This window comes from Aptenodytes patagonicus, chromosome 5 (assembly GCF_965638725.1).
Source record: "Aptenodytes patagonicus chromosome 5, bAptPat1.pri.cur, whole genome shotgun sequence".
NCBI classification, from domain to species: domain Eukaryota; kingdom Metazoa; phylum Chordata; class Aves; order Sphenisciformes; family Spheniscidae; genus Aptenodytes; species Aptenodytes patagonicus.
The window spans coordinates 61,032,775-61,057,520 of NC_134953.1; the positions used below are offsets into that span (position 1 = coordinate 61,032,775).

A 24,746-nucleotide genomic window follows, 5' to 3' on the forward strand; every position below is an offset into this window, starting at 1 on the left:
ACTGTCTTATCAAGGACCCTGACCAAATGCTCAGCTTTGAAACAAAACCTTTAAACTAGATGAATTTTGACTGTTCCAAGTGTGAATGTTCACATACATTTACTTCTGCCTTTTATCAGTATCCATTAACACTAAGCATATTTTATGTTTCAGCTTGGGAAAGTATACAACAGGCGCACAGTAGCATATCATCCCTTTCTTTATATTCCCAAAGGTCAAGGTTTCTTACATAAATTGGCAAAAAAAGACCTTTAATCTGCTAAATTGTTTTCAAGATCCAAAACAGAAAAAAAAAGCCCACATTCCTGATGGATTCAGCAGCTTTTTGCTAAGCAGTTAAGCACTAGCAGTTCTGCACTGATTTATTTTATTGTTTTATTTAGTGAAATGTCTGGATACAGATATACAGATTAACCTTTTTTTTTGCTCATATTTACTGTGTCGCCTTCCTTGAAATGGGAACTACAAGTGTTTTGATAAATGGACTGAGAGGTTGTCTGGTTACACCATAGCTTCTACTTGTGTCCTCTGCTGAAATGCTATTATGTACCCTTCTAAAGCAATGCTGCTCCATGACTCACAGCAGTTACTTCTGTGCCTCTCATAACAATAGCTCACTGGGGATATAGGGCCTCAAATGAGCTAGAACAATTTATACCACCCATTTATTTTTACTTCTCTTCCAATGATAGATACTTACTGTCACAAAATGCCAGTTTATGTGAAGATTATAAATCTTCCAGCACAGACAACTGCAGGCCATTTTAAATATGCACTTTATAACACTACAATTTGCTGCTATGGTAAATTAAATTCCTGAAAGCTCAACACAATATGAACTAACTCTTCTCAATGTTTTAAAAAAATAAAATCAAAAAGTCAAACCAAAGATCCATATAGCCCGCTAACCTGTTGTTAACAGTGGCCAGTAACAGATGCCTTAGGGAAGAACATAGGAACAGGGTAAACATACAATAATTCTTCCCCAGAATGTGCTCCCAAGCCTGCAGAGAGTTGAGGTTCAAGCAAATTTCTGTTCTTACTTCCAACCAGCACAAGAGACCAAGTCTTCAAAAGTGACTGTCTGAGATTGCAAACAAAACATGTTTTTCATGAACCTTAGTAATCTCTCAGTAGAAAGCTCCATTTGCGCATTAGAAAAGAAATTTACTATAATGCTGACTTGTAGATCAATGTAATTCTTTTACAAGAACACTGGAGTTTTTTAAGTGTTTCAGAATTACTCCTTTAGCTCACAGCCCTTCAACTTCAGTTCTTGTTCCTAAAGAAGCACGCCTCAGATACCACTTGCAGCACTATCTTATTTTACGAGACTAGCAAGACCTCATCCCAACCTGAAAGGTTAGGAACTGTGCACACGGAACAGCTGTGTCACAAATACTGATGGATGCTGCACTTCACTCACCAGATACAAAAACAACTCCACCTCCAAATAATACTTAAGAAAACCCCACCAAGCCTCCCAGCCAAGCTCTTTGTGTAGTCCAAGGCAGGCCCAGTCCTTGTCACTGTGGCTAGAAGACAGCAGCATGACATGCTGGGTCAGCACAGGAACAGAGGGTCTCTACAAGAGGTTTCTAGCACTGACCTTTTCCCAAAGAGCTGATGGCAGAATTGTCAATTGTAGGAAGATACGAGCTATCCTGTCTCATACCCTTTCCTGGAGATTGTATCGCAAGATACTTGTCTTCTCTCAAAAAGTATTTTCACAGTTACCTCTAATATGCATGCTAAGTAGTCCAAGTCTTGATAATCCCAATCTGGTCAACTCACTGTATCGGGTGTTGACAATCCTGAAGAACTTGGGAGCTTAGTAGCTGATGTGACAGAAATTCAAGGCAAGGCTGGGGAAGAAGTCTCAGATGTGGCATTTAAACAGGAAACTCAAGGGGTTTTTGCATGTAGGTATTATTCCTAACCTTATTACTTATGGGGGAGAATTATTCTTCGAAACCTGCAGTTCTTACTGCAATCAATGGGAAATACCAAGGAAAACCAAAACCTTATCAAATGAGGTCTGGTGTATTTACTTTGGATGCCGTTCCTATGTACCTTAAGGCCTTTCTTATTTATTTATTGCATAATACAGTTCATTTTAGATATTTATTTTTCTTTTTCACCATTAGGTAAGTATTCCTTCTATATTAGTGAAGGCCACTACCAACAATAGTATCATACTTACAGGTAAAATAAATCTTCTTCTGCAATACCCCTGAGTTACAGGAAGCAGATTTACATTATATGGGATATGCTATCACACACTATTTTAAACATATTTTTAAACATTTGAATAACTAAATGGGTAAATCCTGAGAACCTTACTTGGTGTTTATTCAGCCCCTACTTACTGAGACAAACTCCCAAGGACAGAGTAAACACTGAGAGAGGACCTCAGGCCTTCACCCACAGTTATAAACAATGAACTCAGCATAAACTGTGATTCCCAGCTGACGCTGGGAGAAAAGCAGCAGCTAATGCTTCTCCTAATTTTGCTTCCAGAATGATTATGAGAGATTTACTTTCTCCCTAATAAACCTTGCCCATTCTAAGATCTTCCCCTACCCACAGCTGGAGCAGCAACAGGAAACTTAGATGAAGAACTACTGATTCATGAGAGGCTGAATAAAATTGGAAATGGAGGAAAAAAGCCTCAGTAACAGGCCTACTGCCCAAATACTGATGAAGTTTGCCTGACTGGGGGATTTGTTGCTGTTAAGAAAAGTAAAAAGACACTTAGAAATATCACTGCATCCATGTCACTTTGGACCATGGAGTCCTTAGTACCCAGCACTCACATATCACACATTTCATTAGAAAGATCTCTGTCTGCACAGCTTCAGTTTCATGCTCATATTGCAAGTGGGTAAACTAAGGAAAGGCAACAATCTGACAGAATCATACAGCAAACCAGCAACACTAAACAAAATCTGGGATTTTGACCCCAAATTCCACACTAATCATTGCAAATATGGCTAATTCCAAAATTTTAAAACTGACAGAAAACTACTAAGTTGTTTTTCATATAATTACTGTATTTCCTTGAAAATTATATTTAATTGTTTCAGGGCCCAGAGACAGCCTAACTGATGACCATGGATATCCCTTATCATATCTCATTTCATTTGTATTTTAGTTACTCTTTTACAGTTCAGTTAAGTTCTTGTAAGAAAAGGAGCACAAAAAGGAGTCCTTTTTGTTCACCCTGAGATCTAGACACACAGAATAAGCAGGCTGTTTAATAAATTCATGCCTACTCACAAAAGCAATATAAACAAGGGATCTGGAAAGGCCATTCATTATACGTAAATATGCTTGTGATTTGAGGGAAATCCCTTATCCAGCTCTCTTCAGAACAGAACACTCCAGGAAGACACTCAGGTTTGCTCAAGACTGTGGGCTTCAGGCTAATACATTCTTCTGGGTCTAGAGAGGAGCAATCAGAATTGGTTGGTTTGCAGCATTGATCAGGGTGTTGTACCTGTCAAATCTGATATCATCACTTTGAAGAATATAGAAAAGGAAGGATAAAAATCTTCTGTTGCAATGAAGGGCCGCTGCTGCTGATGGACTTTCATGAACAAAAACGAGAATAATGATACATAAAGAACGAATCAAAATTAAGTTGCTTTAACCTGTCCCCTACAATGGAGTGATGCTATGCTATCTGAACATCAACGAAGGAAGACAATTTTATAACTTTCCTAGCTACAGAATCCAGAATACAATCTCCTTCCTACAACAGAAGAAACAAAAACCCCAAACCGTATTAAAATATACAACTGTTATAGTTAGGAAATAAAGGTGCAAGGTACTAGCTTCTAGAGCTAGACCTACTAACAGGTAACCTTCAATCCCACACTGCTTTAAGTAGAGAGGCCCAAATTAGGCAGCCCAGTATTTCCGGCAGCCAGAGCAGATAAATCTTACTAGTGTCAACATAAGAAGCTCAGTTTCTCGTGCTCACCCTTTCTAAGGCAAAATGTAGGAGAAGGAGTGAGGAACACGAGAGGAGCCCTATGAGCAGTCAGACCTGGAGGAAGCCCAACATAAACCTTTATATCCATTGTGCTCACATCAAAAAGAATAGAAAATCCAAGGAAGGAAGAAAACAGATCTCTGGTTTACACATTGTTTATCATACAGTGCAATACACTGTTGTCTGTAGTGTGTAAATGCTTTCATTTTAGAACACGGAAGAACCTTGCAATATACAAGGCAAAATTTCCAACTCAGATGTCATACACTCCCAAAGCACTGCATAGGTGCAGTTTGTAAAAGTAAAGACATAACAATTACAAACCTACTAAACTATGAAGTGTCTCAGTCTCCCACCTAATAAAACCAGAGTAACAGTCCTTACTCTCTTACCCCATTCATTCACTGTTGCAAAGATCCCCAAGACCACTGAAGAGAAGACACTGCAGAAAGGCTTAGTATTACAAATCTGACACCATAATACATTGCTCTGTGTCACACAGGGTAGGTTACAGTTAACCGCAGTATGGAAACCACCATGTCTGTTGGAATTTTCAAAGCAAGCGTTTTCACTGATGTCAGTGAGATGTCTCTAGAATATCAGCCTTCATATCACCTCCAAGCAGAATATTTTTCAAAGCATTCGCTCTGTCCACATCTATTCTTTGAGTCTTTAAACTCAAATGATCTGTTCACAAAAGGGAAGGAGAGTTGACTGCACAGTTTTATGGACATGTTACTAAGCATTATCTGGTTTACATACAATAGAGATTGTATTGCTTTCAGCTACATTCCCCTGAACAGGTTGATTACCAGCAAAGTGATGGGGCGTGAAACTTGGATGTCTCTGACAGGCATACACTAAGTAGGAATGTCCCATTCTCCCAGTCACCAAGGCATACCTGAGCTTTGAATTAACATCAGGCCAGGAACAAAGGAATCTTGCTCATAAGAAAAACTTTTAATAACTCATTTACTGAGAAAGCCTCCCTTTCATCTCTGCCAAGCTTTAGGAAAGGCTGGGAGGCAAGCAGAAATAAACATTATACAGACTCACCACTGCTGGCTCTAAAGTAAACTCTCCAACTTCCTATTTACATTTCAAGATCTTAAGCTTTGTGGTTTACTAGTTCTGCAAGTAAGTGCTTTGGGTTTTGGAGGCTGCCTGCACATGATCTCCCATCACTACTGAAGTCTTCCTAGCTTTTATTAATATAATAAGGAGGTCAGAAAAGCAACAATCTTTTATATACCCTGCTAGCAGAAATATTTTACTTCTCGCCTTTTAAAAACAAAACAAAGCGAACAAAGCATACAATGTCAAAATAATGCCAGCAAAGGGGATATTACAGTTTTGTTTGTTTCTTTTTCAAACCCAGGATGCTAGAACATGGAACAAGACAGTCTCATTAAAAAAGGATGTGGAGGACTTCTTTGAGGGACAAGTAGAAGGTGGCGGCAATTTTATGGATATATAACCCTTCTAAGGCCGTAGGCTGAAAAGGCACGTAAATAGACTCTGTGACCTTATCCTCAGAAGGCTAAATCTGTGTACACTAAGGACGGGCAACCTGTAACAACAGCCGTGAAGTAAATGTGGTTTTCATTTCATGCAGCCCTCCCTGAACGTAAAACGTCTTCATTAGCTGGGAAGTCAGCACTGTGACTGCTGCCAAATGCAATACATAAGCCAGCAGAACTGAACTGAATGAGAACAGAGCAAGGGAGAGGTTCCTGTGATACTAATTTATTTCTCCCATTTGAAAGACACTAGCTCTGTGACTCATGTGCAGAACAGGCCTTACAGAAGAGAAGAATATTAAAAAACCAAGAGGGCAGGCACTTATCAATTTCATAAAGCTCGCACAGATAATTTCAAAAACTTGTCTAGGCTGCCTTAGCTTCAGTAGGTTTGCTTTTGTTTTTATTTTTTTTCCTACTGCATTCCTCCCCCTTCTCCCCACTCGCCTGACCCTCCCAAACCCAGCCCCTTTCCCCTGGTCAGGAGAAGGACAAATTGCTGCTTTTGCTAAACCCTGGGTCACGGCCAGTTGGCACTCAGACACATTGCCCTGGGCTTCTGGCCCTGTCCCCTCGGAGACTGCACGTTTCATGTCAGGGATGCATGTGCAGCAGTGACTGAAGAGTGCGAGGCTGAAGTGCTGCACGCAGTCCTCCGACTCACTCTCCAGAAACATGTTGCTTAGTGCCATCCCACTAGATTAAATATAGCTGGCAAAGCAAGTACCAGCCTATATAGTCCCTGCAAGTTTTCCCCTCATCACAGATGATTTCAAGCAGCTGAGGAGTCCCTGTGTGGTAATTACTCAAAAGTCTGCTGCTTTAACAACGTGGCATGTTCTGAAGAGGAGACTCTCGTATCAGAGCCAAAATACACTGAATCCACTTGCTGGTCTGGCTCCCACCGAGATTACAGAGATCAGGCCATGAGAACACTTTGAGCCAGCATGTCTCTGCAGTCTCCACTCCAGGATGTACTGCAAAGGACACGTACTGTGCATGCTTTGGGGGTGGAAACGTGCTTTACACTCTATTTGTGTGAACAAAGCTGGCAGCTTGGGCGGATATTGTGGAGCAAAGAAGCTCTATTGTGTTTACCAGTCATCACGAGAATCAAATGAACAAATTTAGAATAAGCAAATTGGGCTGAAGTTCCTTTAGCAGAAAACAGGCAAAGACTAGTCAGGCTTGGTAAAAGATACTATGGGATATTCTTCCTGAAATAATCCATACTAAACACTGGGACAACAAAATGATCTGCCCATTTTGCTGTTCGTGTAGTTGCTCAAGTTCTTTTTTTTAGATCATGTAGTAAATCTGAAAAGACAGAAGATAAATTACTTGTGCCTCTTCAATTTAAAAAATGACTAAATTATAAGCTTCAAACCACATACACATTATCACCTGGGGAAAAAAGAATTGCATACCAAGCCAGGTGAGTCAGTTTCCAATGACAAGAGTCAGAGTAGTAACAAAAGCAGATGCAAAGGAAGATACTCCATCTAAACTTGAAAAGATTCCCTGACAATCCCAAAAAAGAAGTTCTGAGTACAGAGAGCTGATAAAGAAGAAGGAATGACTGAAGAAGCACACAGACCACATCACCAAATGAAGACAGAAAAAAATATCAGAGACTCTGGATAGGAAGGAACACAAAACTTGTATATTTGGGACTCAAAATGCCAGCAAATTCGGACACACACCCCTGCCCCCCGTCTCGGTAAGCTGAAATCAAGCCAGACAATGTTCCCATTAGAAGCTGCTCTGGCTACTTCCTTCAGCTGTGAATCCAAAAAGGTGTTAGAGCAAGAATGACAAATATTTTCATAATGGAAAAACTGTTCTGGGACAAGTGCAAAGCAGAACACTGATCTCTAAGTGAGCCTAATTCACCACAAAATAGGCAGAAATGAGAGTTTATACACATTTTAGGAACAGGGCTACTTTATGTGGATCTCTCCTACTTTATTCAATATGCATAAATAGCACATATCCTGTACACATACAGGATTAGCAAGGACCCCATACTGCAGACAACAAAAGAGAAGATGGGGTGTTGCAAAAGAAGATCCCTGCTCTCTCTCACAATGGGCTTCAATATTTCTGGATCTTGCAGCTCTGTATGCATGTCCTTCTTGTCCTCCATAAAAGTCCCAGTCTGCGGGAGAGGCACTATGCCATAGTGACTCCAATACCCTCAGCACTCTCAGTATTTCCACTCCAGAACTATCATTTATTTCTGCTTACCATTTTAAATTACTTCATACTCCCTTCACAACCTCTGACAACCAAAAACCAGTCCCAGTCTGGTCCTAGTCTGTTAGGTGCCACATAGGTTTACTCAAACCTGTACTCTCTTTGACAAAAACCCTACAGTTTGAGGAAAACCAAAGTTTATTATGGGAATTTAGCGCCCACAAGAAGAGTGCTATGCTGATATCAGGTATGGGAAACTGCAAGATTTACTACCAGAAAGAAGCAGCAGTACTGCTTCTTGGAGCATTTGCTCCAAGAATACTAGGAAATTTCTGTATACAAGTACCCTGTCACACTGCTTGTTCCTATCACTGTTTTGCTGTTTGCTAAGTAGCACCTGAGAGTTACCTCAATTCTTTGTGGTTTTACACATCTGCAAAAGGGCAAGCATGCTTGTGTTCAGGACTGGGACAAGATAATACAGATATCTGTACCTGAAATCCCCCTGATCACATAAAGGTTTCAGAAGAAAACAAAGGATTTTTGAAACCTTTAAAATATCCCATAAAACGCGTAAGACACTGGCAGGAAGACAGGTTTTTAGGGAAACCAATTACCTTATTCCCAGAAGTTGGGGCATGTCTGTTAGACCCATGCAAACTACCAGTTAGGAATAACATGCAAGCTCCTATTTCAAGGCCTCAAACCTGCTGCTATTTTACTGTGAAAAACTACTCACACATTTGTGTAGTCGCCATGGCTACACAAGGAAAGTCTCCTAAAAGTTCCAAAACTAAATGTGGGTGCTGGAGCTTACAGACCCTGTCTACAAAGCATGATGACATGCAGCAGCCTACTCAGAAAAGTCAGCTGCTGAGTATCTGTCACTTGAAAGGAATACCTATGCTGCACAGACAGATCAAAGCTACAGCAAACGAATCCCAGCCCTAAACTAAGGGACAATCCTTCACAAGTAAAAGGACAGCTTATTTGCCATTCCAAATGCAAATTCTGCTGATGACTTTTGCTAGGGCAAAGGAGGCAGCAGAGAATCATGTAAAATGAATAACTGTCCAAAAATATTCAGAAAACCGTCTTGTCTTTTCTTTTACCTCATGGATAATGGATGAGCCCTGAGGTGGCAGTGACTTTCAGCAACTACCAACTCAGACCTGGACTTGGATCAGTAACCTAATTACAACATGCTTTTTGCTTCTTTCATGGGCTATTCAAGTATCTCAACACAAACACAAAATGCTTTGTATGTGTCTGATTACCCCGAACTGTCAGTGGCTAATTCCAAAAGCGTATCCTCACTTAAAAATGGTAGTTCTACCACAAATTAAACTATTATAGCCATGAGTAAAATTAGGTTCCACATTTGTACTTTCTAAAATATCAAAGGCATGATTAGCAAAGTCTTTTGTTCAAGATCTCTACAGTCCTTGAGGTAATGAAAACTGGGTCATGGAGTAGTTTCTCTTAAAGTTTAAAGTAAATGCTGTGTTCAAGCAATACCTGCTTCGGTGACTCATGGAGTATTTGGTCTAGAGAATGGAAATACTGTACCAACACACATACACCAACAGTAGTACCCCTGCCCTCACCAAAAAAGGAGGAAGGGGGGGGGGGGGGAAGAAAAGCATAGCAGATTAGTTTGAACAGTTTCCTGTTACAATCCCTTGAAAGAAATCCAACCGTACTTTCACCCTGCTTTCTGTTTTCTGAATTTCTCCTGACAGTTGGCTCTTTCGTTTGCCAGAACCACAACAAAGGACGGCCTTGAGTTTCCACACAGGCCATTTTCTCCCTCTCTCGTCTCTGATCATCTCACAAAGGTATTATTGTTGCTGGCTCACTGGGGCTCAGTGCACCTGAGGCAGATCAAAGGCACTTTTTAATGCCCGCCTGACCACACAGGTCTCTCTCCCACTGCATTAAATTAAACTCGATGATTAATCTCTGTAGCCCTGAGGGTCCCTTGGTGCACACGGAGACAGAAAATATATATTTCTATCAAAACACAAGTATAATATACTTTCATTTTATAGCCCTAATTAAAAAAAGGAACAGCTAATTTCAGCCAAATGCAGCTGCATACAGGTCTCATTAAAACACAAATACAACTGCTCTGTGTGCTCTACATTCACTTCATGCAGACTATGCAGGTAATAGATAAAAGAACAGTAAACCTAAGTCCTTTAACAGATTAAATCCAGAGAAGTTTAGAATTTGCTTATTGTCTGCTGGCTAGAGATTGTTATACCTCTGAGCAGATGAGTGAAGGAAGGCAGTTAAGGAAATGATTATAAAATGCTGAGTAGTTACATTTAAATAAAAATCTACTTAAATCTAGCCAAAAACTGCACAAGCATCTATTCCCGAGTTTGCATTCAAGTGATTAAGAGCCTTAAAAGGTTCCACCTTGTCTACGGTGTGCAGTCTGTATACGACTTTGGGGTTGCTTTAATGACAGAACAGAACATTGATTAACATCAACATGGACTTTATCATGTCACTTCTGTTACATTAGCGTATTTAATGGCGCCACATCTCTCATGGTCATGGAGTATGCACACAAAAAGTGCCGTGAAAATGTTTATACTGATATGCCATGCTCTAGTTTGGGAAGCAAAACAATCTATAGTTGTGAACTGGGTCTATGTTAAAACTTACCAATATACATATATTAAAAATTAATAAATAACCACACACATATCCTCCTCCAGGGCTAGTTATACTAAAAGAATAAGTTAGAGCCAGCTGGCCCATTTCCAGCTGCTCAACATTGCCCTTAGAACTTTTGGGGAAACTGTCTGCAAGCTCCTCAGCTCATTTCGGTCCAGTATTATGTCTCTACTAACCCAAGTCATTTTAACAATTTAAACTAACTCAGCTAAATGAAACAGGTTAGGAAGAGTTCACACAAACAGCTTCTTCTGAAAGGGCTAACACCTCCATCAAAAAAACGGAAATAATAAAAGAAGTGGCAGGCTTGAAGGGTGACTTCCTCCCCCAGAGCCGGTATTTGCAGGGTGCCCTACCTGCCCTGTGATAGACAAAGAGATACCAATGTAATTTTTCAGAGACAGAGTAAGCTAAGAGTGGTGGAGTTTGAGGTTTGAAACTTTTGTTTAGGACGGAATCCAAATATATTCCAATTGGTCTACAGGATGTAAGCTTTTGTTAAATGCTCTGTTTCACAATACTGGGATTATTCACATCTTTAAATTCAATCATGTGCTTAAATGCTTTGCTGAACTACAATCCATGTGACAAGATCACCATTTATTCATGCTCAAGATCACCACGTATTCATGCTGTTACCACGAAGACAACTTAACTTACTGTTAAGCCTGACGTTTTATTGTCAGCTTCCTTCCTTTTTGTCTACTGGAGCGCTCTCCATGAAGCATGTTAGTCCTCTTTAACACCTCTAGCACTCCCATTGCCATTTGCTCGTTTTGGAAAAATCCAAGTTATAATCAGCCTAAATTTAAGACCGAAATGAGTTTTAAATAAAAAATGTGGCGGAAAAGGGTACTTATCTAAATGGAATGCTTTCAGACTCATACATTTTAAAAAGGTATAAATTTCAAAAGCAGACACTAAATTTTAATTGCAATCTCAGAAAAAGCTTTTGTATTAATTCACTGAGAAAAATTAGCAAAGTGAAAATTGCTTATTGGGGTTTTTCTCTCTTTTTAGTCATGATACGTATCATAATTCTGTACATCATGGCAACTTTCAGAGGTAGAAGGATTTATATTGATTAAGTGAAGAGGTGGGGGAGAAGAGCTGTGACTGAAGACATGCACTCCTTCTCCAAAGACACTATTCTGTAACACATTAGTGACAGGCTTGTCATGGATAACTCAAGCTCAGAGTCTTTGGCTCAGATTTCAGGCTGCTCTTTAAGCTACTCCAGCATCGTGGTTTTTACTTTCCATGTCATTTTTCAGTATTGATTTCTACTACTATTAAAGTTCTTGCTTAATAGCAAATGCATGGTAATATATAATTAATATCCAAAGGTAAAGATAGAGTCGCCAGAAAAAAAATCAAGGAAAAGCAAAAGGGTGAGAAGGACAAAGGTCATTTTTCCCTTCAAAAACATTAGTTAGTATATTCTGTACAAATTAGGACTACGCATACAACCTACCCCCATGTGGCATGAAGATGTTCCACAGATCATAGCAACTCGGGATGTAATTGGCTGGTTCTCACATGGCAGGTTATATCCTTTCACATCTGCTCCAATTACTCCTATTAAAATAAAATTAAAATTCTATTTTAAAGAAGAGCAAGCCAACCCTCACAAAACAGAGTTTTTCCACCCACAAATAATTGCCGAGTATCTCACACCACTGCCACAAATAAAAAAAAGTCTACTTAGTCAATAAACAAAGTTATTTTATCAAATCAGATTAAAATGTATTTTTATTCCAGATACATGAGGACACTAGATGATTTCTTCTATGTTCATGTTTATCATCATAATTTTTAAATGTTATTTTGACTATAACCTGACCTTTATTCTCTTAGGTAGTACACTAACATGCAGAATAAAAGACTGCCTGTTGTGAAAGGCAGTACGGTAGACTGCAGATACGTTTATTTGTTCACAGTTTATCATGCATATACTGTATGATGTGTTTTGTCAGGGGACGAGTTGGAGAAAGGGGTAACTTCACAGGAGACTGGAAGGCTGCCAGTTTTGTTGTCTTGACTGCTGCTGCTGTTCTGTCCATGTCAGACAGAATCATCTGAAGGAAGATTACTCCTTCCCTAAGAGGAACTGTGCTTGGCTTTGAGGAGCTTCTGTGTGCAGGACAGGACAGGAAGGAGGACAAACTCAGCAAGCACTCAGCCCACAGCAGAAACATACACCAGGCGACGCCAGAGAGGAGCCAGGAGCTTACTTACAGAATGGGGCAGACCTACAGCCAAGCTTCAGCATGTATCACATCATGCTTAATTCACTTAAGGGGAGGCTAAAGTGGAAATCCTGCCCTCTCCTCCTCCTCTCCTAGGCTGAATTCTTGCATCACGTTGTGCTGCACCCAGCAAAACGCAGCAGCCCAACAAGTAATATTCTTTTGTTTGTCTTTTTTTTTCTTGAGCATTACTTTTCAACTAGCAAACTGGTCACCAGACTGTGCATTGCATCTGCATCTGCAATGCACAGTCTGGTGACCAGTTTGCCAATCCTGCTAAAAAAAAAAAAATCTTTCTCCTCACTGTAGAAGGAACATGAAAGCATTTGCTGGACATTGTGAAAGATGCCAAATGTTACTGCTGGTTAGTATGCTACATTTCATTAACACCTTCTTGTTTAGGTCACCACTGCAAGATTCTGTTATTAAATCGGTCTGTTGGGGTTTGTCTTATCATGGTTGCCATGGTTATCATAGTGGTATCATCATTGGAAGTTACCTAAATAATCAGAAAATTAAAGTCTAAAGCTGTACAGCCTTTAAAAATCTGTCCTTATGTCCCTTTATCCTAGCTGGTTTGTAACTATGTAGTAGCATAGCTGTCATCCACAGTTTATTTGTAAAGAACAAAAGAAAACTAAAAGTATGGCTTCTACCTCTTATGCTTTATTTTTCACTGCTCGAACACAGACATGCATGACTTCATATTAAGAATTTTGGATAGGCTTGTCTAAAAGGCAATTTCCTGTACTAGGCAACATTGTAATAGAACTTCTTAAAGGAGTTAATATTGTTCACACTTCAGAGGGAACAAATCTATTAAACTGAATTGTCAGTATATATTGCAAATATATTTTCATAAACAATACAAAATTGAAGAGCCTCATGTTCAGATTTTTTAATCACTAAGAAAATATGCATTCTGCAAAATATGCATTCGGGGCCTTTTTGAAATCACTCGGATTTTGTCAGTGGCTTTACTAGTGTTTACAGTTGCTAGAGTCTTCCTATTAGTGATTAATTGAAGTCAGACAGCAAATAAGTCCGGAACATTCTCAGAATAATGAAAGCTTAGATATTTTATTCACTAAAAATAATTTAATTGCTGTAACAAGTCACCTTCACCTTTAACTTAGTTGGAATTTTTCATACTCTGAGGCAGACTCAAAATCTTTTGAAGATTGTCAAGAAGTCTGTATACCACACAAACTGTAGGAGAGATTTTAGAAAAGCAGGAAATGCTTAGCATGTGTATTTTTGGATCTCTTCCACAGTGACAAAATATTTTAGATACTGTACAACAAATTATCTACTTTTGCTGAAACAGTGCTGATGTCTTTTTAAAAGGTGCAATGTAAACATTATTTTTACGAGGCCAGTCCCAAAAGACTGGCCTCCCATGCTCACATTTTTATCTGTAGGCTTTTTTAAATTGGTACAGTAGGTCAAAATGTAAGACATAACTACTTGGCTTTTAGATTTTTACTTTTCCGTAATAGGTATCAGATAGACTGATTCAGGAGTCATAGATAACCTCCACAGGCACACATATTACACGATTCTTTATCTTCACCTTATTTTACTCAAAACTTTGAAGCCTTTATAAACTTCAGGAACCTGTCCAGCAAAAACACATTTATATCCAGCCAAAAGCAGATCTGAACAGTGCATCAAAAGTTATTAACACCGAAAACAAGATGTCCATCATGTCATTTGGGTTTAGCCTGTAGGATACGAAAGAGCCCTTTTCATTACTCTGCTATTACAGACTATTTTTAAAACAACCAGCAGAATGTGTTCAAGAATAAGAATAATGACACCCACTGGATGTTGTTGTCCCACAAACTAATCTAATGCTTACTAATATACAAGTCATATCCTTCAAACAAATTGTAAATCTCAATATTTCAATACAGATCACAGTAGAGTAAGTACTAAAACACACATCAGTACCTTTTCAAAACAAAAGTTTTAAATCAACTACAAGAGTTCTTTCCAATATTTTCACATTTTAATTCACTGTTTCAAATCTCTTCTCTATTTTCTTTTCTTCTGTGCTCCTTTTATCATTATTAAAAGATTAATATGCTTCAGTGCGTTGCCATCCTTAATATCTTCTAACCAGAACACAATTTCACTTCCTAGTTCTGTTATCTGTGTTCTCCTTTTGATTTTCTGTTTTTCCTTCAGGATTTTCAGCTCTGTATTCTACACACTGTAGGTTAAACTAGAGTTGAGAAAGATTAAGGTTCTTGTTATTAACAGCTATGGATGAAGGAGAGCTATTCAGTATTCAAGATGTAGCCACGCTATTCATTCTCTTTACATACATTTGCACTCTCCAGCTCTCCTGCTGTCTCTTTTGCTATCCAAATCTTTTCCTTTTTACTGTCTTTTCTACTAGTTTCCCTACCTATTTATTACCCTTCCCAGATTCAAGAAGGATGAGTTCCATCTTAAATCTTGCTCTTTTCCCAGACTCTACTCAGTTATCGTGTGATTAGCATGCAGGTTCTCCCATTGCGTTACTGACTCTTCCCTCTGTAATGCATCTCTCCCTCTCTAACAACAACCTATACATTTCTTTTCTCTTGGCAATGATTTCAGTAGTCTGCTAGTGTTTGTGGTGCCATCTGGGAAAACATATTCTGATAAACAGGACTAGCATAAGCAGACTGTCTCTATCCTCTGAAGTCTTACTCTGTTGGATGCCAGTAGCTATATATTTCTAATGTCAGAATTTCTTTACAAAAGACTATAGCAAATGAACAGTTCTCTATTCTTCTTTAAATTCTATTCATTGATTTCAGTACATGAAATTTACTGGGCAAACTTTTTGTGCTCTGAATCCAGTACTCACATAATGATGCCAATTAAACGAGGACCCTCCACTGCCATTTTTTACATGCAGTGTGACAATCCAGTTCTTCAGCAAGTTCATTACTTCAGGCCAGCTTATTATTACAACCTTTTCAAGAACACAAAACTGCTAGGGCACATAGCTTTAAACACATTTTTATGCAATTAGGATACTAATTGTCACAAACAGATTTTTGAGTATGTCACAACAGTAGGAACACAACATATCTACAACTATGACACTAAACTCAGTCTTCCTTTTTGCAGCTGGATCTCTAATCCTTCTGAGGTAATAAGAAAGGCAATCTACATGATTACTTAACCTCATCAGAAACAGTTATCAGAAGCAAAGTAAATGGATTTAAACATTTAAAACTTCCAGGCCACAACTTCTAGAAGAACAAATGAGATTTAAAACACCACAAAATATTTGAAACAAAACTGGTACTTTAGCAGCTAATCATATTTCATTTCGATCTTGAGAAAAACACTCTGATGAGCAATAGATTTCCATTGAACAGTACTGTTTCAATAACTGAAACTTTGAGGTAAGACTTTTTTCTAAACTATGAAACTAAAAAAAACCCTCAATTTTCTGCTGAAAAAGTTACATTACATTACTTTGTTATTGACTGTATTTAGATAAGACCAAACAGCATAGTGAGAAAATGAAGCTATTGAGCCCCACCAAATATATTTCAACACAGTTGAAACTGGGCATATCAGAATATTGTGCCGGAAAATAAAACAATCTAAGCATCAGGCCTCCCACTCCAGTTATGGATAAAAAGTTCAAAGTTGCAGAAGAGGAATGCTGTGCAGTGGTCAGTTCCCCCTCTACTTTTGTTTGCTAGTTTAGATACACGTTATTTACATATTCTAAGTCCCTAGACCAAAAGCAGCGGTTTTGGTATATATCCCACATTGTGCTAGCATAAATGTATGTGAAAAAGTCTCTATTGCATTATTTAAACAAAGCATGAATCGCTTCTAAAACTAAGAAGGAAGACTAACTACGAACAAGCCTCAGACATGAAACTTCTCCCTTAGAATGTTAATTTTTTTTTTTTTCTTGCCTATCCCCAAAGTTTTGAGCAACAGAAGATGCAAACTCTCAGCACGTTGGCATGCCAACACAATGGTGTTTCAGTTCAGGAGTTCAAAGTGGAACTAGCAGAAGTTAATAAACAATTTGGAAATCCAGCTGAAAAGAAATAAACAGTGATAGCCCCTTTCTATAAACAGATATTCAATATTAGCTGTTATTGTGAGGGTTTTTTTAATTTTAGTTATGCTATTCCATAAGAATAGCATCAGAGCAAATTGCTGGATACAAAACAGGCTGTGAGAAAAATGGCTTTCTAAAATTAATTCAATACATTCCTGTTTCCAAGAGTAGTAAATACATGACTGAGTACCTAGTCCTCCAGCATGTGCATCAATGAGAGAAGCTGCTACTGCAATCCCTGCAGGGAGACCGAGATCTTTTGCAGCTTCTGGCGTTAGACCTTTTCCAACAGACTCTCCAGGAGACAAGACGTGGTTTCCTGGGCAGACACAAGGAAAACCAAACACCTGTCAATTTACTAAACAGAAAAAACAAATGTGTGTTATTACAAGAACTCCCTTCCCCTCCCTCAAGTTAGTGTGGTATATTTAAAACAAAAAGGTGCATCAAAGAACTCTACCTGATTAAGAAGTTATATTTCATTATCTGTCTGTATATTAAATACAACCATGCTAGATCAGGTTGTCCCATAGCAATTTGAAAGTTCAAAAGTATTCAATGTCCTATCTAGCCACAAATAAAGATTTCACCACAAGCAATTAATTCTGCTTGGCATCTTTCCAAGAGATATGAAATACTTACGCAGAAATCCCAAGTTCTTGTGGTACTGACTAGGCTGCCTGCAGCCATTCTCTGTGCAAGTGAACAAGATTCAGCTCAGCCCATGCTCACAACTGAAAACTGCGCCTGTTACACAAGGCAGGGGCCAATTTTTTTTCCATTTCCATCCTTTCTACTAGGAATAAGGTGGCTATAGTAACAGAAACTCTGAAAAAGAAACTGGTTTAAGCAGCTCATTCCTCCTATTGTAGCTGTATTTCCTCACAGACTTAAATAATCCCTTTTTGAGTCTTCACTGGCCTTACGAAGAATATTATGGTCGCCCCTAACACAAGCAATGCAACCCTTCCCTCTCAGTCCTGTCACAAGGGAGCCTGGTGGCAGGTCCCATCTGCATTTGTTTCCGCTACCATAATGCACATTGTTTTGTCTTGCGAAAAGAGATTTGTTTCAATTTTCAAATTATTCAAGAATCATTGGTGACATCAGAACAAATCTAGATTCATTAAACTTTCAGAATTTAAGGACACCCCCCCAACAGCCTCCTCTCTGGCTGCTGAGTATAACCACAGCTGAAGCAATGAGACTGACAACTCCTGGAACCACACACACTTCCCTGTTTATCTAAGGATTTGGTGGGTGAGAGGCAGTGAAGGGCACAGTGGGAGCTCCCATATACCTCCCTGCCAATACCATGGGTTTTAGTACATATCTGTAGCATTTACTAAATTCAACAAAACTTCTGGGCAGAGTTGACAGAACTCCTTTAAAACAAGCCTATTTTCACAGTCAATTCTATTGAGAATGTTACACCTAAAGCACGTTCTGATGTGTAGAAAGGAAGTAAAACATCCTCCACAACAGAGATTAAGAGGAATAGCACCTCATAAAATATCAGGAATACACTAATGCCCATGAGCATAATCTTCTAGAAATACAGTTATACTACCTTACTAGTTAGATGAAAAGAAGGTTGCGATATTAAATTCACAGGTGGAAAATGTGTCTTCAATTTTACATATAACTTAGATCTTTGTCTTTGCTGTAAATGATGTTGGTTCTTCACTTTAAGGAAGGTGCCCACTTCCTGATGGATGCAATGTATGGAGCCCTTTGTGATTAGACAGCACACACAACTTCTTGGTTTGTTTCTCCAAGAGTTTCTATTCTATTGATAGCCACACCACCACCTCTGAAATGCTAGGCTGAACCTCATACTGGAAATTTAAAACGAGTATGTATAGCCAAAACTTTTGCACTTGACTTTGGGTTTACATTCAAATATTGGGGGCAGTAACCACACCTCACCATTTAGCTTATACAGAAGGAAGTGATGACATTAAACTATCTCCTCACAGGAAAAAAAAAGTCTGTATTTTATTAATTCTTAGTGTAAAGTCAAGACTTTGTGCTAGCTTTTTCAAGAGGTATATCTTTTGCATTTTTTTCCCCAATAAGTTGGACAGCAGGATGCTTCTCTTTAGGAGAACTTTTGTATTACCTTTCTGGTTTTTTAAGACAATGGAGAATAACACCAGTAAAACAAAGTTGTCTGCTTCTCCTGACATTCAAAGACCCTGCAGGTGGAAGGAAGTTCAAAAGAGTTCATGCAGCTAAAACCACATCTTTTTCTTCAGAATCAGTCACCTGACCTGAAAGCATACAAATATCTTGTATATACAGCATGAGATGAAATTAATCTGAAATAAAACCTCTTTCCAGGCACTTAATTCCATGGTTGGCTTGTCTAAATCAGTCATACTGGACAAACATTTTAGTGTGTAATTATTATGTGGTTAAACCCATCCCTGGAAACATTCAAGGTCAGGTTGGACGGGGCTCTCAGCAACCTGATCTAGTGGAAGATGTCCCTGCCCACAGCGGGGGGGTTGGACTAGATGACCTTTAGAGGTCCCTTCCAACCCAAACTGTTCTATGATTCTATGATAAACTCCATTTTAGAGATCAGGGCTACTATTAGACAAAATCTTTTCCTACCAGCTTCTCAATTACTGTATTTCTAGTTAACGAGCACCTAAGGGAGCAATTTCAGAGATAAAGATAATCCTCTCTTCTACAGCAGCAGCAGAAAATGACCCTATAGATTCCTTTGGTACTAGTTATATACCATAACGACCAGCAGCATAGCTATCCCCCATGGACATAAAGTGTGTGAGAACGTGCAGGGATGAGTTTCTTGTGATTTGAAGATGCAGCATAATAACCTTGTATTTAAAAAAAATGAATTAAGAGTAGAGTATGCCCCACCTGTTTTAGGAGTCAAGGTAAACCTGAACTATTATTGACTGAAAGCACTTCCTGACAATCTGGAAAGCGACACCACTCAGAAGCCACCCATGACAGGGATTGCGAAGAGGAGTCTCCTAGGTCACCCAACAGACAGGCAGAGCAGAAAAGAGGTGCCAGCAAGTGAGTGCAGCAAGGAGAGGATATTGACTCTGCCCCTCTACTTCATCCTACCAGCTTTACAAATCAATGAAAGCTCTGCTACACCCATACGATATGTTCATGAGGAGCTTTGTAAAAGGGAAGAAGCAGGCTCTGCACGGGCACTGTTTCTGTCATCATGGAAGTTGCCTCCCCACCCACACAAGTGTGAGTAAGTAGGTGTGGAATGGGCAGAGCTTTGACTTAACCACACGGGTAGAGACCTGGAAAGGGAGTTATAATTCTCATGGTTTACTCTTCACTGAAAAACTAGAAAACTCAGCTAAGCGTCAGTATGCCTAGAATCTGTACGTATAAAGCTATTAAATTATAAAATAAAAAACCACAAAAAGCAACCAAAGAGGAGCCACAATTAAAAAGTAAAGCATTTGAAACAGACTGTACTCCAGTACTAGAGCGGGAGAGAATGAATGGATTCTTACTTGAGCAAAACACAGTGGCTTTAGAAGTCAACGGACAGCTACTATAAAAATAAAGGTATTCTACAGCTACACACCAGCATTTCAACGGCAGGTGCTGCCCCCTTTAAATCCTACCTGTCAGGGGAAAGAAGCTGTCAGAGACGGAGGAAGGGAAATGAGAACCGCCTGCATACAGAGGTGGGCAGTATGAGTATTACAGAAGGCTGCATAAAAGAGGCAGTGAAAGGACTGAGTCTTCTCAAGGCTCCTGCCAAAGTAAATGTATCGAGTCTTTTGTTTACAGTAGTCTCCTGTACAAGTCATTTACCTTTGCTATAATGACTTCCAAAATTAGACCTAACCAAACAAACCCATAATGGCTGAAGCTGGAGAACTTTCTGTTTCACATTCATACAGCTGTTTCACTAATGCAATGCCTTAATCCACAACCTTTTCATTTCGTACGAGACAGACTATTTCTAGCTACTTTTTCCCCTATAAAGCAGTGAGTTTACAAAAGGAAAAAGCTGTCTGAATCTCTTCCTCCTCTTTTATCCTTCTTTGAAGGCAAATGTTAGAATTTGCTATGATCAGGTTTTGTTTAAAGAATTTATGTGGTACCAACGACCCTCTACCTTTTTAGGCAGTTACGACAGCAACCAGCTATTTACCAGACACAACACACAAGGCAGACAATACATCTTCAGTCAACTTTAGTAATCAAAATTCACTATACAGGCTTACTAATATTTAACAGAACTAGGTAATTTAGGACATAGACCTTTTAAAAAACAACAAAAGCAGAGCGCAGCAGGGGGCCCAGCTGACTCAACTATGACATACTCACTGAGAACAGCTTTTCATCTATCATGCAGAACGTGGCTGCAATTCATAAGCACTTATATCTGGCTGTAAATACAAAAGGAAGAAAATCAAAAGGAGATGTCCCTTTCCTCCACTAACTTGACACAAGCGAACTTGAACTTAGATATATCAATCCCTTGTTGAAATCTCAGCAACCTCAGGAAGAAACCCAAACAAAGGGTACATCCTGTCTCCCATTTTATAGCCTCCCCCAAACTGGACAATCTAAATGCTTTTTAATTTAAAAGACAATACACAAAACAGATACCCTGTTAAATAAGCGGTATATAACATGCATTGAAGAAGTTATCCAGTTAAACAAAATGGTGCTAAATAAGCATCAAAGGAACAGGACCTTAATAAAAAGAAGCACCATCCATCCAATTGGTTCTCCTAATAAGCCACGTAAGGGATTTTCCCCCTCGATGCTTTGTTCATTACAAAGCTTGTAGACAATCTCCAATTTTTGTGTTTTACAATAATCCACACAATGCCAAAAGTCTGGGATATGCAAGGAATCTGAATAAATATTATAACTCTTCTGATACATCGTCCCAACCCTATCTCACATACAATACCTTACCAAATATCCCTCTCAATTACATACAATACTCACATTTAACTGAGATATGTATGGCTGATTGTCCTACAATTTTTAACCCAGCTGATTAACAAAAATAGCGCTAAGATCAGAAGGAAGCAGGATAATGATGCGGACTATAAAATTATAATATTAATTTTTTCTTAGGACTCAATGCATTGTTAAAGGGTGTTAGAAACAGTCAGATCTGGGGCTTTTTTAACATGGAAACACCCTCCATAAGATTTCCTAGTTGGCAGTTGAAAACTTCAGAATTTTCATTCAGGAAAACCAAAACAAATTGTGATATTATAGGTCAGCTTATTTAAAAGTGAGAAAAACAGTTGGTTAAACAAAATCACTTTGGCTTTCTTCAGTTCAAAATTCATCTCTGTCTATGCGAGCTGCCACAGTAGCTTGAGGCAAATCTAATTTGGGTCCTTTCCATCCCACTCTCCCATACAGCTTATCTTTGGCTGAACTACATCTCAACTACGTAACATGTAATTATTTAAGGCAGATATATTAGGTTGCTAAATACTGGCAAAAGCAAGCAACCTATGTGCAGGCAGATCCTGATTCATTAAGCTGAAAAGTAAATTGGTCTGCAGACCATAGGTGCCTACTTCAACAAAGCCTACTGCCTTCTTGTCCAAATGAAAAAGAGCTACTTCATGTATAAATGATAAGCTTTCCTGGTTAAAGGTCAAAAGAAAAAGAAAAAAAGCATTCTGCATCATTGGATCATTAAGCATGTACACTGACAGACGTGACTGAGTTTTCATTACTAGATTTCAGTGAAACAGTGCAGAATGAACATCTCTTGTAATGCATGGTTCACTACTCACTATGCTGACGTGCATGTGGATATACAATATGTATATTTGGATGTCTTGCTAAGTAACTAAATGCAATGTATTTGCAGCCAAACTCAGCTACCTGATCTCACGTTTTTGCTTGCAAACAATAATTTCAATAGGCTGATAATTTAGATTTCTGGCATTTTATAGTACAGTATTCCTAATAGTCTCTCTAAACAGAAGGATCATCAATGTAGATGACGTGACTACTGCTATACTTTCAGAGTTGCAAGTAATCAGACTCTGGTTTGGTGCAGTACATCACTAAGATTGCACAGGCAATTTAGCTTGTATTAATTACGGATTATTACTTAACAGAATGTTTTTTATTACTGGATTTTTTTTAATAATTCACATGATAGCAACTCCTCTTTGAAGAAATAATTACCACTTCTTCAAAACCGAAAGAAATGACAGACTAAAAATAACCTGATCAGTTACTGAAAGGACTCTCTTGAATCTTTCAACTAAGCTTCTGATACCTGCACAATCTTATTCCCCACCACATTCACACAGTATCCAGTTCTAATACCCATACTGAGAAGATACTGATGCATTATAAAGGGTTCAGAAATGAGTCAGGAAAGCAATTACAAGGATTGACAAGTATGACAGTTCACATAAGAGTTTTGGTGAAAAACCTCAAGCAGCTCAGTGTTTTCCTTTAACGTAGAAAATTTCAGTCTGTGCAGGTCAGGCATGTCACTACAATCTGCCAGACAGGAGTAGGAAGTTAAAATTCAGATGAAAAATGAAGTGTATTCTTTAATTAATTCATTAATTTTGAGAAATGACAGCAACTAACAATCAACAACCTTTAAGTCTGAAGTGGGCTCTCCATCACAGGAAATTATAAAATCAAGATTGGTTCTAAGATATACTTTAAACTACTTAAACATTAATTTTAAGGTGTCCAACAGCCTCTAACTTGGAGGAAGTTGGCAAATTCTTTGAAATAATCCTTCTGGTTTTATGAATCCTGACTCATAAAGCAGACATCTCTGTTTTAAAAGCAATCTCAGCATAAGGCTTAAGAAAAAAAAGAAGATGAAGAACAAATCAGGACCAGGAAGAGGAGGAGTCAGGTAAAAAGAAGAAATGACCCAGAACTATTCTGAGAAATGCTTTTCTTTTTTTTTAGAACTGTATGAAGAATAAGAAAGGAGAATAATATTTGAGAAATTTAAATATTAAAAAAAATCACAGCAGGCTTAAAGTCTGCTCAAAGCTTCTCCTATGACTATTAAAAACAGAAATTCAAAGAAAAAGCTCCTAGTTTTCATACTAGAGAGAAAGTTCACAAGTCCACAATGTTGCTAGAGTAGAAGAAAATGATTCCCCAGGCAGACAGAGCCTGAGACCAGAACTCTAGAAGTGGACAGTGGGAAATTTTTTTATTATTATTTTTTGAAAGCTCTAACCTTTTACTATTAGTTGATCTAACCTATGACAGAGCCTGAGGATGAAAGAACACCACACAGTAGTCCTCACTTCTTGCAGCAGAGAGGAGGGATAAGCGGAAAGGTACCATCTGTCAGCAGGACTCAACCTGATGATAAGCAGGGTGAATGATGGTTCCCTTCCTTACAGTAGAAAAGGAATGGAAAATGTCACCCAGGAAACACTGTGAAAGAAATTGAGCTACCTGAGTTTAGCCCAGCCTGTTAAACTTTAAACAGTTCTTGGAAAGAGGAAGAATATCTCAGGCTGGAGAAATTGGCCAACAGGACACTCATGAAATTCAAGAAAGGGAAAAGCAAAGTTCTGCACATGAGGTGGAAGGACCCCATGCACCAGGACGGGCTCGTGGCCGACTGTCTGGAAAGCAGCTTGGCAGAAAAGGACCGTGAGGTCCAGTGGACAGCACATTGAACATAAGCCAGTGATGTGTCCTTGCAGCCAACAGCCTCCTGGGATGCGTTAGGAAGAGTGCCACCAGCAGGCCAAGGGAGGTGATCCTTGCTCCCTGCTCAGGAGACCACATCTGGAGTGCTGTGGTTTATACTGGACTTCCCAGTACAGGAGAAACATGGGCATACTGGAGCAAGTCCAGAGAAGGACCACAAAGATGACAGAGGCACATTGTACAAGGAGAGACTGAGAGAGCTGAGACTTCAAGCCCAGCAAATAGAAGGCTTGGAGGTGGGGGCAGATCTTATCAATGTATATATAAATATCTGATGGGAGGGAGTAAAGATGACGGAGCAAGACTCT

The 24,746-nt window shown here is 38.9% G+C and overlaps 1 protein-coding gene across 8 annotated transcripts in view; it reads right to left on the reverse strand.

The window, feature by feature from the left end:
• The window catches only part of FGGY (FGGY carbohydrate kinase domain containing), a 145,805-nt gene that overhangs the window by 59,255 nt on the left and 61,804 nt on the right, over positions 1–24,746 (reverse strand). For 7 of the 8 annotated variants that reach the window (XM_076340061.1, XM_076340055.1, XM_076340056.1 and 4 more), the window contains 2 exons: positions 16,928–17,056; positions 11,876–11,979 (listed from right to left, as the gene is read on the reverse strand). In XM_076340061.1, coding sequence (XP_076196176.1) covers positions 11,876–11,979; positions 16,928–17,056 — 233 coding nt within the window. Of the gene's footprint in view, positions 1–11,875; positions 11,980–16,927; positions 17,057–17,379; positions 17,407–24,746 lie in introns of those variants that run through there. The other variant, XM_076340063.1, reaches the window with a different exon arrangement.